The following is a 15,500-nucleotide window of genomic DNA, read 5'->3' on the forward strand; positions in this document are numbered from 1 at the left end:
CAAACATTAACGAATGGTTATGTACCCTAAAGATTTTAAGTAGAGTTGACTGATCCCTTTTCATATATAAAAGTTTAGGTTTGTGAGTGCTTTAAGATTCCTTATAAGAGCTGGGCGGTAGGCACACGCCTTTAATCCCAGCACTAGGGAGGCAGAAGCAGGCGGATCTCTGTGAGTTCTAGGCCAGCCTGGTCTACAAGAGCTAGTGCCAGGACAGGCTCCAAAGCTACAGAGAAACCCTGTCTCGAAAAACAAACAAACAAACAAAATCCTTATAAGATTACATTTCAAGGTAAGTAATAAAGTAATTGGCCCTTTCTTTGTAACTGCAAACTGTAGCCTTCCAGTAAAAGACCTGACAAAAACATCTTGCTTGCCACACGGTTAGTCTACAACAAATTACTTGGGTATGAATGCATGTGGGTTCTTGGGATAATTTGTTCTCACCTGTAATATACAAACTGTTTAATTATATAAGGGAGATGAAAAATATGTTTTTACCTATAATCACTCACTTAAGAATGGAATGCAAATGTTTTGATTCTTGTACTTCCTGGAAGACTCTGTTGGAGCACAAAAGCTGTAAAACAACATGAGAAAAAAGAGATAATAGAGAGAGAATAGGGGCTGGAGAGATGGCTCAGAGGTTAAGAGCACTGGCTGCTCTTCCAGAGGTCCTGAGTTCAATTCCCAGCAGTCATATGGTGGCTCACAGCCATCTATAATTTGATCTGGTTCCCTCTTCTGGCCTGCAGATTGCACACTGTGTAATAATAAATAAATAATTTTAAGGAAAAAAAAGAGAGAGTGAGAATAAAGAAGGAAACCATCAAAAGAATTTGTGAGTGCCTTTTTTCCCTAACCCACCTCAGACAGAAAAGTCTAGTCTCACCGACTCTGTGACTTCCTCTCAAAGTCCTATGCTGCTAGAGGCTGGTCCAAGACAACAGTAACATTTTTTTTTTAGTTTTTTTTTTTTTTTTTTTTTTTTTTTTTAAGTTTTTCGAGACAGGGTTTCTCTGTGGCTTTGGAGCCTGTCCTGGAACTAGCTCTGTAGACCAGGCTGGTCTCGAACTCACAGAGATCCGCCTGCCTCTGCCTCCCGAGTGCTGGGATTAAAGGTGTGTGCCACCACCCGGGCGGCTCAACAGTAACATTTTAACCTATACTTTTAACCTACAAAATAAGAGAAGAAACATAAACTCAAAACTATAGTCTGAGACATTTCTATGACATAAATAAAAAGAAATTGAAACAAACTAACATCCTATGAGAAGGAACATGGTCTTGTCTGGTTCCAGCTTTTCTCCTACAACTTAGCTTGATGTGTGAAGAGTTCAACAAAGTCTAATAGATTGGAGATTACTGTGATGATTCTGTGCAATGATACAGCAGACAGCATTGGTGAAGTATCCACTAAGTGGCTCAGACTATGCTAGCCTTTATACTGGTTATGGGGTTTTATTCTTACAATAATTCCTAGAGAGGGGCCCACAAACAGAGGACTCTATATGTAGAAAGATTCCTTCATACAGCCAGTGTCACCTGGCTACCAAGTGGTAAAACCAGAATTCAAGCTAAGAAGTCCGGCTCTAAATCTCATTACCTTTGCCCCATGTTACAAGGAAAGATTTCAGATGGACTGAGGAGCAGGTGAATACACTGCCAACAAAAATCTAAGACTGATTACCATCTTCAGTACAGGTGGAACCTGGGTGATGGGGTGGAGATGCGCACTAAGGAAAGATACTTTAGAGAGTATTGAGATGTATTGTCACCTCCTTCCATCCCCATCACCCCAACCTGTCACTGCTGCTGCGGACTGAGGCATGGAAGAATCGAATAGTGACAGTTAGCAACAAAGAAAGGAATCAGAAAAAGAATATGGTCCAAGTTCAACACCAGGGCCACAATAATAAGAGAAGGGAAAACATTTCAGAAGGAGAAATGCTTATACATAAAATGTTGGAAGTGGCCAGTCTACCTAAGTGTGGCGCATTCTACTGCGGTTGTCTTCAATACATAGTGTATATTGAGTCTTTATAATTTGTGAGGAAGTCATCAGAGATGAGCCAAGCTGTCCAGTTTCTGTCGTCTTAGAAAGGAATGCCAGGGGAAACATTCAGCAATCTACTACAGTAAGTGACATCAAAGGTACATTGGTACCAGGAGCAATAAGCTGGAAAGGGGAAAGCAGTAGTTAAACTAGTTCTCAGGAGACCCTGGAGCCTGTGGAAGCCCAGCAAGTGTGTGTAGGGGTGGGGTAGGGAGTGAAGTTAGCCATGCAGTGTGCTTGGGAAAGCCCAGTGCTTGTCTGTGGGAAAACGTTATTTTTTAAAATCGTGAGGTTTTTCTAAGCTAAAAAAGTATTTTTTTTCTTACTCCAGGAGAAAGAAAAATGTGAGAAAAAGAAAGCCACAGCAAAAAAGAAAGTAAAGTAACATTTACTGGCTCCAAATCATTCTACTTAACAGAATGGTATTAATTTCTTCCAAGTGAAACTATGACACTCAGCTAGCTGGTCCTTTAAAAAGCATTTATTACTGGTGTGTGTGTGTGTGTGTGTGTGTGCGTGTGTGTGTGTGTGTGTGTGTGTGAGAGAGAGAGAGAGAGAGAGAGAGAGAGAGAGAGAGAGAGAGAGAGAGAGAGAGAGAATGCATGGACTATGGAGCACTGTGGAGGTCAGGGAACGTTTGGGAGTTGGTTCTCTCTTTCTGGCCTGAGTTTTCAGGGACTGAGCTCAGGTGGTCAGCGTGCAAGGCGGGCGCTACTCCTGCTGAATCACTTCACTGGTCTTCATCTACAGCCCCAAACAGCAGTGACATGTGGCCCTGCAAGGTCCCCCTGGCTTCTTCCTGTGGTTATTCAGAACCCAGTGGCCTCCTTTTGTTCTGTTGGGCCCTAAAGCCCCTCCAAGGAGGTGGTCGCCCCAAGAGACACCCACAACTCGGTTGATGCAATAGCAAGAGGAATTTTTATTCTGCTGTGGCAGAGGTCCCCCAGGCTCGAGAGGAGAAGGACGACCGCTTTTTTTATTACAAGCTCTTTTAAAGGAAAAAAACCACAAAATCAGGGAGGGGTGGAGTACAAAATCAAAGGGAAAGCCCAAAAATCATTTGTCTACTATTTTGACTAGTTCATTTAACGGTCAGCTAACTCTACTTAATCAATGTTGTAACAGTTACAAGGAGGAGCCTTGATCAATGTCATGGTTACAAGGAAGAGCCTTGATCAATGTTACGGTTACAAGGACGGACCTTGATCAATGTTAAGGCGGTTACAAGGTCGTCTCACCCCAGTTCCAGGGTCCGGGTCTATACAATGGAGATGGAAAGTACTCAAAGCTCTCGTGCACGTGTTGTTGGTTACCAGGGCCCTGGTTCCCAGGAAGGGGGGTGCAGTAGTGCTAAGGTGCCTCTAAGTCTTTCAGTTCCACCAGATAGTAGGCTGTGACAACAGGGATCAGAACTGAAAAGCAGCTTGAAGGTTTGTGGGCATTGACCAGCAGTAAAGTCAACGCAGTATTAACCCACTCTGCAGACCCTTTTAGGGCCACTGTCCTGCTGTGGGGACATGACATCCAGCCCTAACCTCATGGCACTGTGTTTATACCTGCCCAGAAATGAACGGCCTCATCCTAGTCATTCGAGTGCTCCACACCCCAGGAATAATGTACCCATGTGACGGCTAAAGAGACTTAGCATGCAGCCGGGCATATGGGCTGTTGATCTTTGGTTCTGGAATGCCTGAGGGATCCTAGTGGCCTGCAGGTGAGATAAGAATAGGAAATCGGAGAGGCAAGGACCTATGGAAGTTCAAGGCCAGTTCAGTCTGCTGCGTGAGTTCCGGGATAGCCAGGACTACATAGAGAAACCCTGTCTAGAAAACAGAAATAGCAGGATAATGGGCTGAGTATTAACAGCTGCCTCTGCTTCTGTACAGCTCGCTATCAGTATGGAAGTGAGGAAATGGTCTTATTACTACATAGCGAGAAAGGAAGAAGCAACTGAGGGAAGTGAAACAAGGTTCCCACCTTGCTGTGGAGACCAGGGAGAGTTACACTGCACACCTTTCCGAAGTCTGCCTTCAAACCTCATGTGGAGGCCTGAAATATGAGCCTATTTCCGCGTGGACCAAAGACAGAGAGTTTCTAGTTCTTTCAAGGTTACTGTGCTTCTACCTCAGACAAAGATCCCAGGTAAATCAGGGAGATCTGCTCTCAAGATTATTGTCAGCAGGTGTGGCTAATCGCCAGACCACGTGCTCCAGGAACAGAGAAGTAGATGTGTTCCTACCTCACACAAAAGTCTAAGGATCCAACTAAGTTCCAGTTCCCTTTATGGAGATCCCACCCAGGGAGTGGCTTGCCTACGGAATGTTTTGGTCTAAGGGCACGAGCAGGACTCGGTGGCTTGTTTTGTTCTAGCAACACAGTGTTCAACTGTGAACTAGCCCGTACTTTCAATTGGTGCGTTCATTTCCTTGTATCATACTAATGCAGCCTTTTGCCTAGTCCTACTTTTTGGGGTCAGAGGTATTTTAAGCAGTTGGAAATTAAACGTGGGCAAATTTTCAGTATTCACTAAAGAATTCCCGCCCGATACTACCTTTATGTTTCTCCATTTTATTATTTTCATTTGCATCTTCATATTCTTTGCTATATTTCTAATCCCCACGCCCTTACCCTGACGAGAGGTACTTTTGTCAAGGTTGGTCCCTAACAAGCTCACCTTCACCCCGCTCCCCTTCTGGATGGTTCACTCTTTGGTTCTAAGGTACTGTTCTTCTGCTAGCAGTAAGAACAAATTCATTTAATATAAATTTGAATTTAGTCTAAGCTTTTGTTTTTTTTTTCCAGTGGATTTGAACGTCTGACATTGGCTCCACCTGTATGGCAGCAGGCCAATGATGTTGTTACTTGCAATGGATTCCACCACAAGCAGAATTCCTGCAAAGCCTTGCCCAAATACGAGCATGGTATCTTACATATGCTTAGAACCATGAATGACAACACACCCTTCCTTAAGCCAGTATAGAAACCGTCCACATTTTACCTGGAGAGATAAATTCAAACAACACAATGAATGGGACACAAAACTGATCAGAGTTAGCGACCTCAGTCTTTGGAATATTGAATCCTTTGCTGTCTCTGCAAGCCCTGGATGACAGCATTTATACCAGGCTCAGTCTCCAGCCCTCCTTATATTCTGCAGTCACTTTAGTGGCTACAGGATCTGTAACTGAAAGGATCACTCTTGTGTTTTTGAATCAATCCACTCTGAGAAGAAAACTAAAGGAATTTCATCATTCTTTTAAATATTGCTACAATCTTAGCTATCAAAAACATCATAAATTCCCTTGGGAGGTATTTAGGATTTATAGGAGATAACACAACTGGTCAGGAATGAAACATGAAGACAAGCTTTTAATCACTTTTCCCCAGCATTTGTAACATTATAGTAAGTGTAATATCTTGTAAATACATTGCATTTTAGTTGCTTGTTTTGTTTTTGAGAGAGTTTTGCAATAGGGGCCAGGCTCTCCTCAAACTCTGGACCCCTCTCCTTCAGCCCCAAGTGTTGTGTTTATAGGCCTGTGCTCCTAGCTGGCTTATACTTACATTTTGAAGTTTGAATGAAAGACATTGTAGTTTTGTGCTTGTTCATGCTTCCCAGTACATCCTCCAAATATTCCTGACTATAATGTTAATATATATATACATATATATATAAAAGTTCATGTAATAGTCCACATGAAACATCCATACATATAAAATAGTAAAACAATTATTTTTAAAAAGTGATTTATTGTAATGGGAAATTATATCTCAATATTATACCTAAATGAGTGAAAATATTTGCCTTCATGGGTGTAAGTGAAACTATATACATTCTGTTTGGATTTCTAGTGACATCAAACAATTCTACAATAAAACAATTTAGGCAGTACAAATAGAAGAGCAACTTATATGGATTTGGTTTTTATTCTTAAATGAGAAAAAACACATTTGCCCATACATTATAACTAAAGAATATAAAGTTCTCTCTCTGAGAATGAAATGGGTATTTAGCACGAGCTTTGTGTTTAGTAATGATATCTCTCTGTAACACTTACCATGAGGTACCAATAAGAAGAGAGGAGTGGACTGAATTGGCATAGTAGCCTCTCATTAAGTAAAATGGGTCAGAAAGACTAGAGAGGGCCCAGGAAGGCAAGAATGCATAGGAGGCAGCTCCTCAGAGAGTGAGGACAATGGGTCAGAGATGACATGGTGGCCTTACTCCTAAGGGTGGACAGCAGCTGGCCACAGCAGTTACCCAGAACGACACAGACACAGGCAATGAGAAGCAGTAAATGTTAATGCCTACCATTAATGCAGGATCATGGGATTGATTTTTGAAATGTCCTTGTTAAAGGCTGGAAACTTAGTAAGATGCTATGACTTTCAAAGGCCATCTCCCCACCTCCCATACACGGTAACTCTTACCTGCCTCCTTCAAAGTGACTGATGAGGTCTGACACCTTACTAGGTTTCCCTTTTGAGGCACAGGACGTAGGGGCTGGATTAGCTTCCTCCATCCTTGGTTTTGCACTCGGTAAAGCTTTATGCCTGGGGACTTGGGGTGTAGGTAAATTCTGCAGGTGTGATGGCTTTGGAGGCACTGTAGAAAAAGAAGAGCATTCAATGTTTCAGTGCTGTGCTCTGTAGCAGCAAAGACTCTGGTATCCTGGGGGGGCGCAAAATTCTTCAGCATTAGTAAAGTATCGTAAAGGAGTCTGCCAGTCTGGAACTGAGCTAACCAAGGAGAACTTCATCTAGTCTGTGGTACTTCTCCAGGTCTCCCTGAAATCATTTAATTATATTTGAATATACGCTCTGATAATGCCTGGAAATCTACATAAGACTACAGCATTCTAAACTCTGTGGCAGACTGTTATTTGTCCAGAGAAAAGGTGACAAACTAAAGACAAAGTGATAGAAATACATTGGTTTTTACAAGGCAGACTTGACTGTAATAGAGTGATGGCAGTTATCCCACACACAGTTACCAAGGTAACACAAAGCAACGGCAATATAACATAATAGCAGTTTTCTGTTGGTAAACTTTCCATTGTATTGTTCCCCAATGCAGCATCTTCTATAACAAAAGCCTTTCCCTCATTTGCTCTTGGATAAGTTTTACACATGAAACCCCACAGTCTGAGGCCAGTGGCATTTTGTCCTCTTCCATCTACGGAAGCAGAAGGGCTGGTGATGCCCAGGATAACACACCCTATCTGATCTCACAGCTGGCATCCAGACTCCCACTCCCATGTCACTACCAATCTCCATGGTAAACCCAGTCAATAAAATAGCAAGAGCAGGATCCCAATGGTGCTGTCCGCTGCATCAGACAGTTGTCTTGAGCCGACATCACCAATCAATCATTTACTTCATTTCACTCCAAAAATAGAAACAGGTCATTTTATAATATTAGCATTTACAGAATTCCTTAGAAAGTTATAAAAAGATATAACATGCCCAGCTTTCATCATTTATTAATTTATTACAGGGAACAAAAATGGATCTCAATGAGCCTTGTCAGAAGAACAATTAATCTGACTCTGATCTCTGAACATAAGGAGATCTGAATCAAAGAAACTGGCATGCTTTCTATAAAGACAATGCTTTCAAAAAAAAAATCTCTGTGAGTTCGAGACCAGCCTGGTCTACAGAGCTAGTTCCAGGAGAGGCTCCAAAGCCACAGAGAAACCCTGTCTCGAAAAAGCAAAAAAAAAAAAAAAAAAAAATACAGTTCATAAAATGGTGGAAGCTGAAACGGAGAGCCGGCTAACTGGTTAACAGCACTGGCTGTTCTTACAGAGGATCTGGGTTTGGTTCCTGGCACCCCACGTGGCCTCACAATGCCCTGTAACCTCTGAGGTCACTGACATCAGGTTTTCATAAACTAGCTTACTCACATATATTCCTGTTTCTATATTGTTACCATCATTCAACACTCACATTACATAACTTTTCAAATGTATGGTGAACATGAACTAAGTGTGAACTAATGCCATAGGCATGGGAATATAAACACTGCACTCACGGACATACAGCCTACTAGGGCACTGGTTCTCAAGCTTCCTAATGCTGGGACCCTCACGTTGTGGTGACCCCCAACCATAAAATTGTTTTTATTTTTGTCCTTGTTTTATAACTGTAATTTTGCTCCTGTTATGAATTATAGTATAATGTAAATATCTGATTTGCAGACTATCTACTATGTGATCCATGTGAAAAGCCTTGACCAAACGTAAAAAATGCTGCACCGGGGAAATGCCTTCTAACAACACTGTCCTTTATAAAATCATTTATGCCTCCAAATTATATGTCCAAGACTCCCTTTCTTGCCCACATTCACTACCCTAAGTCTCTTAATATTTTTCATATTCATGGCTTTCATGTTTTTATTCAAAACTCTTGATGTAAAAGAACAATACAAACAAAAGGTTTCTAGCACATGGGTGTGATGTGTAGCTACCAAACATTCCATAAGCAACTTTTATTATCAGTCACATTGACTTTTTCTCAGCATAATAACTTTAGTTAGTTGTTACTTTATTAAAATTTTGAGAAAATCCAAGATTAGATTGAAAGCAGACTCAATTGGCAATGTCTGCCTTGGTTGCAAAATGGAAAAACAGCCTTTGGTATGGACCCAGACAGAGTCCAGGGAACCTTTGGTTCTTCTGCTCTGCCCCTTTCAGCCGTTCCTTCTAACCTAGCTCCATTCCTCTATGATTCTCCACCAACCCACAGAACAGCTCTCTACTAGGGACCTCAGCTGTTACAGTTAGCTGGGACTCAGACAAATGCCTTTATTCACCTCCCCACCCTCAATTCCAAACGCTCCAGACTTACTCTTAGACCTGTTGCTGCCCCTTAGACCTGAACCCCTCCTTCCAGTTCCACGGTCATCCTTTTGGGACTTAGCCTCTTGGTAGAGACACAGAGGCGAGGACCTCTTTAGTTCTTCCCCTTCACCACACCTACCATTCATTTGTGACTCTCGTTCTATCAGGGACCTCTCTGCTGTCACATTTGGCTAGGACCCAAAGTGGGCAACAGCAACCAAAGGATGGAACACCCAACACATAAAGGCAACACCATATCTACAGCAAGAACCACTTCAAATATCTTACTTAACTCCAGATACATCAACCCCAGTGAAAAACCACAAAACAATACACTTCCTCCACAAGCCAGCAAGCCTATTGCAATAGCCCTGAAAAAGCAATTTAGCTGATGCACAAGACAAAGACTTGAAAATAGCAATACTTAATGTGTTTAAAGATGAAGAAATACCTTTATGAAGACCATAAAACATAAACAGATGGATAAAACAAATAATGAAAAATTCAAGACATGAAAGTAGAATTTAGAAAGAAACAGGATCACTAATGAAAAACCAAACTGAAATAAAAGAGAAAATGAAAATCTGAGGACGTCAGACAAACAGCTCAGAGTAAGCCTCACCAGCAGACAAAAAGACAAGGAAGAAGGAATTTCAAGTCTTGAAGAAAGGGTAGAAAAATGGACTGTTAAGTCAAGAAAATGTTAATTCTAAAAAAACCCAGGCACAAAACATCCAGGAAATCTAGGGCACTATGAAAAGAATAAACATGAATAATTTGAATAGAGGAAAGAGAAGAAACCCAGGTCAATGGCACAGAAAATATTTTTAACAAAATCATGGAAGAAAATTTGGCCAATCTAGAGAAAGAGATGCCTATAAAAGTACAAGAGACATGCAGAACACCAAACAGACAGAAGTATAAAAAAAAAATTCCCCAAGAGACACAATATTCAAACACTAAATATACAGAAAAAAGTATATTAAAAACTTCAAGGCGAGAGGACCCTGCCATTAATATAGCAGAACCATTAATATAGCAGGACCACTAATAGACCCTCTGGGTTTCCAATAGAGATTCTGAAAGCTAGAAGGGCCAGAACAAATGTTCTACAAGCTCTGAAAGCTCACAGATGACAGCCCAAACTACTATAGCCAGTCAACAATAAATCACACCAGAGAAAAAAACCAGCACAAGATAAAAACAAATTTAAATAATTCTGTCCACCAATCCAGGTCTACAAAAGACACTAGAAGGAAATCTTCAGTCTGGAGAAGGTTAAACTACACCATAGAGGACATGAAAAGTAAATCACATCAGAATAGTTCATCAACAGAGGAGGAAAAACCTCACACCACCAAAACAAAATTATAGAAATTTATATACAGTGTTCATTAATAACTCAACCCAATGGTCTTAAAAAGCCATAGATGAGCAGACTGAATTAGAAAAGGTTCCATATTTCTGCTGCACCTGAGAAGCACACTTCACCACCAAGGACAGATATCACCTTTGGGTAAAAGAATAAAAAATGTAGCCCAAGAAATGGATCAAAGAAGTAAGTAGGAATAGCTCCTGTAATGTGTGACAAAATTGATAGCAAACCAAGACTTATCAGAAGAGACAGGGACGGGCACTACACACTCATTAAAGACAAAATCCACTAAGAGGATATTACAATTCTAAACATTCATGAACCAAACTAAAGCATACCCGAGTTCATACAAGAAACAGTATTTCAATTAAAATCACAATAGACCCTCATGCAGTGATAGTGGGAGCCTTCAATCTATGTTAACAAACTTTGTTAAACTATTCTCCATCTTTCTCGTTTGCTCCAGTACCCTATGGGAAAGTCCTTTGGTGTTCTTATGTTTACATAATTTACTTCTCTTTATCTAATTTAGTAAATAAAAATTCAGATTCAACAGATTTTTTTTTTCAACAGATTTTTTTAGGTCTTCTTTTCTTGTAGCAATTCTAACATACATATTGTTGGAAGTCTGATCAATCCAGGTTGTCTCAGGGGCCCGGATGAAAGGACAAGCCTAGTTCTGTATCCTTTCCCAGGGACAGACTTGGCAAGGCCTGGGGGTGGGGCCAGGGTCTCAAAAGAGTTAAGGTTTCGGTTCCGGGCAAACCAACTTTCCCTTCCAAGAGCTGCGGTCATCAGTCCTAAGACAGCTGTGTCTGAGGCATCCTGTATTCTCTCGCCAACACTGTCTGCTTTAGCTTTCTGCTGACCATGGCCTTCCCCTTGAAAATAGTATAGAAGATGCTGTACTTCTTAATAAGCTTTCTTGGCACAAATCATCAGTACATGCAAAACCTTCTGGTGCCACCTACCAATCTTCTCTGTATTTAGTGATTGTTAGTATTCAGGCGTCTCTACTGGTCTGCCCTTGGGGTTCTGACACACAGGTGCTCAGCTGCAGCCACTAAGAGAACCTGCTGTGCACGGTCACTACCTTCCCTTTTAAAAGGACCCTGCCCCATCTCTCCACCCCTCTCTTTCTCTCCCCCCTGTCTCTCTCTCTTTCTCTTTCTCTATCATCTGTCTCTCTTCTTCTCCGATTCTCTGCCTGTCTTCTGTCTCTCTGTCTCTCTTTGCCTCTCTTCTCTTCTGCTGCTCTTGCCCCCAGAGGCAGGTCTCCCTCCCATTCCCTTGTCTATGTTCCCTTTCCTGTAGTAAAACCCCTCCACATAAACTCTGTTGCATGGCATCTTTCTCTCTTGTGCCACTTTTTAAAAATTACAATGATCTCAGTCCTCCCCTTCAACACCTCTACATTCAGGACCCTTATTCCTGTGAGTGTTACTACTTACTGACTTGTTCCTTGAGCTCACTCAGCTTGCTTTCTCATAGCATCTAGACCCACCAGCCAGGCAGGGCATTAGCCAGGGAGTTTCGTGAGCCTTAGAGGGTGGTATGGGATGATGTAGGGAACAAATGAAGCCCTACATGAATGTGGGTGGTTTACCTAAGCATGGGCATATCAAGGACTAGTGTCTCAGCTACAGAGTGGCAAAGCCTTCTCCAGGTGAGGCAGAGGGATGGCAAAGCCTTACTTGGGGTGCCAAGTGTAAATGTTGAGAGTGTGCGCTGAATTTGTCCATCATCGCTTCTCCTTGTATGTTTAGGACATGAAGACTCGTTCACCTGTAGAGGCTGATCCTAAGGATGGAGATTATCTAAATCTGCTTCACTGAGTCATCTGTATGCAATAACCCTGCTTCCATGCTCAACTGTATAGAATAAACACGGTGAGATTTGGGCAGCTTTTGGTTTCCTATCAGAGGGCCCAGGCCACCTGATCCAAGTTTTTCTATGTGTCTGTCTGTCTTTTCTTCATTCCCTTGACATTCCCAGTCAAGTCCAGTCCCTGAGGCCATGTAAGGACTCAGAAGTGAGAAGCGGACACAGGTGATCCTCAGGCTGAGCACTCAGTCACATTCTCAACACTTGGGCCAGTTAGGAGTCTCTGCACTAACTACTGCCCACTACAGAAAGCTTTCTGATGAAGGTTAAGAAACCTTGTAATCCAGGTCTACAGGTACAAACACAAATATTTAAAAGGCTCAGTAAATCAACAATAGCAAGTCCCACCACAGGGGCTTTGACCTCCCTAGCCATGGACTTTTAAACAAGTTTACTTAACCAATTATGAATTCCTTCTTGTGGTACAAGTATCAAATCAAACTTTAAAAGCAGTTGTTTATCCCATAATAGTCATGCCACTAATGCACATCTGGCCTGGCTGAGTGACACTGTATGAAGCATGCAAGGTTCAGCTCTGGGTGAGACCACTGATGTCTTCCTTAGCAGCCTCCATGGCAACTTCTGATGCAATGAAAGGTAGCCAGCAGGAAGGAAGAGTCCTGGTCAATTTAATTGATTTCTCTATGCTCTTTAGCCAAAGTATGTGATGTCTTCACAACAGCCTCCAACAAGAGCCTATGAGCTCCTCAGCCTAGACCAGGTTCACAGTACTAGGATTAAATTGCCCCTTATGAGGCAACAGGAATTAAAGAAGAAGAAGTCCTGTTTAAAGGCACAGAAAATATATTCAACAAAATCATAGAAGAAAACTTTCCCAACCTAAAGAAGGACATGTCTATGAAAAGTACAAGAAGCTTACAGAACACAAAATAAATGACAAAAAAAATATAAAGTCCCCTTGACACATAATAAACAAAACACTAAGCATACAGAACAAAGAGTATTAAGAGCTGCAAAGGAAAAAGACCAAGTAACATACAAAGTCAGACCTATCAGAATTACACCCAACTTCTCAATGGAAACAATGAAAGCCAAAAGGTCCTGGACAGGTGTTATGTAGAAACTAAGACACCACAGATGCAATCCCAACAAAGATTTTAATCACCATAGATGGAACAAACAAGATATTCTAAGACAAAATCAGATTTAAACAATACCTATCCACAAGTTCAGGCCTACAGAATGTATAGAAGCAAAACTCCAACCCAAAGAAGTTAGCTACATCCATAAAAACACATGCAAAAGATGATCACACAGCAGCCAATTCACAAAGAAGGGAAACACACACACAATACCACCAACAACAACAAAAACAAAAATAAAGGAACTAACAATCACTGATCATTAATATCTCTTAATACAAATGGATTAAAGTCACCTATAAAAAGGTACAAGCTAATAGATTGGATATGAAAACAGAATCCATCATTCTGCTGCATACAAGAAACACACCTCTGACATTACCTCAGAGTGAAGAGTTAGGAAAAGATTTTCCAATCAAATGGACCTAAGAAACAATCTGGGGTAGCTATCCTAATATAAATAAACTTCAAACTAAAATCAATCAAAAGAGATGAAGAAAGTCATTTCATATTTGTCACAGGAAAAACTCATCAAGAGGAAGTTTCAATTCTGAACATCTATGCCCAAAATACAAGGGTGCCCACATTTGTAAAATAGACAATACTAAAGCTTAAATCATATATTAAGCCCCATACACGAAATCATATATTAAGCCTTTCAACACCTCACTCACACCAATGGACAGGTCTGCCAGACAGAAACTTAACAAAGCAAGAAAGGAACTAACAGATGTTATAACCCAAATGGACTTAACATATATCTATAGAACATTCTACCCAAACACAAAAGAATATATGTTCTTCTCAGCACCTCATGGAACCTTCTCTAAAATTCGACCACATATTCAGTAACAAAGCAAACTTCAACAGATACAAAAAGATTGAAATAACACCATGTATCTTATAGTATAACCATGCCTTAAAATTAGAATTCAACAACAACATTAATTTCAAAAAACTCACAAACATATGAAAATTGAAAAATGTTCAACTAAATCACCACTGAGTCAAGGAAGAAATAAAGAAATTAAAAACTTCCTAAAATTCAAAGAAAATGAACTCACAACATACCCAAACTTATGGGACACTATGAAAGCAGTGCTAAGAGGAAAGTTCATAGCACTCTGACAGAGGTTTTGGCGTCACTTATGTAAACTATATTGAATAAATATGGAGAGAATCATCATCTCATTAGCTGCTGAAAAATCCTTCAACAAAATACAAAACCCCTTCATGATAAAGGTCTAGGAGAGAGCAGGGATACAAGGAACATTCCTAAACATAATAAAGGCAATAAACAGTAAGCTAGAAGTCAACATCAAATGAAATGGAGAGAAACTCAAAGTGATCCCACTAAAATCAGGAACAAGACAAGGCTGTCCACTCTCTCCCTATCTATTCAATATAGAACTCGAAGTTCTAAGTAGAGCAATAAGACAACCAAAGGAGATCAAGGGGAAACAAACTGGAAAGAAAGAAGTCAAACTGTTGCTACTTGCAGTTGATATGATAGTTTACATAGTGATGCCAAAAATTCTACCAGGGAACTCCTACATACTGATGATAAATGGGTTGAGAAAGAAATAAGAGAAACATCATTCTTCACAATATCCATAAACAACATAAAATATTTTGGGGTAACTCTAAACAAACAAGTGAAAGACATGTATGACAAGAACTTTAAGCCTTTGAAGAAAGAAATTGAAGAGGATATCAGAAAGTGGAAAGAGCTCCTCCCATGTTCATGGACATGGTATAAATGGCAATCTTACCAAAAACAATCTACAGAGTCAATGCAATTCCCATCAAAATCAAAGCACAATTCTTCATAGACCTTAAAAGAGCAATACTAAATTTTATATGAAAAAACAACAACAACAAACTCAAGATAACCCAAACAATCCTGTACAATAAAGAAACATCTAAAGGCATCACCATCCCTGACTTTAAGCTCAATATTGAAAACAGTTTGATACTGGCATAAAAACAGAGAGGTGGACCAATGGAATCAAATTGAAGACCCAGATATTAATCTGCACACATATGAACACTTGATTTTTGACAAAGAAGCAAAAAATATGCAAGAGCTAGTTCCAGGACAGGAACCAAAAGCTACGGAGAAACCCTGTCTCGAAAAATCAAAAAAAATAAAATAAAATATATATATATATACATACATATATATATATATATAATAGAAAGAAGAAAGCATCTTCAACAAATTGAGCTGGTATAACTGG

At 40.5% G+C, this 15,500-nt stretch overlaps 1 protein-coding gene across 8 annotated transcripts in view; it reads right to left on the minus strand.

Moving 5' to 3' along the window:
• Positions 1-15,500, minus strand: part of Fgd4 (FYVE, RhoGEF and PH domain containing 4) — a 147,447-nt gene that overhangs the window by 52,641 nt on the left and 79,306 nt on the right. For all 8 annotated transcript variants that reach the window (XR_012910440.1, XR_012910448.1, XM_075970834.1 and 5 more), the window contains exon 3: positions 6,488-6,662. Coding sequence is in view for 6 of the 8 variants with exons in the window: in XM_075970834.1 (XP_075826949.1) it covers positions 6,488-6,662 (175 nt within the window). In the remaining 2 variants the exon portion in view is untranslated. The remainder of the gene's footprint in view (positions 1-6,487; positions 6,663-15,500) is intronic.

This window comes from Microtus pennsylvanicus, chromosome 1, assembly GCF_037038515.1.
Source record: "Microtus pennsylvanicus isolate mMicPen1 chromosome 1, mMicPen1.hap1, whole genome shotgun sequence".
Classification (NCBI taxonomy): domain Eukaryota; kingdom Metazoa; phylum Chordata; class Mammalia; order Rodentia; family Cricetidae; genus Microtus; species Microtus pennsylvanicus.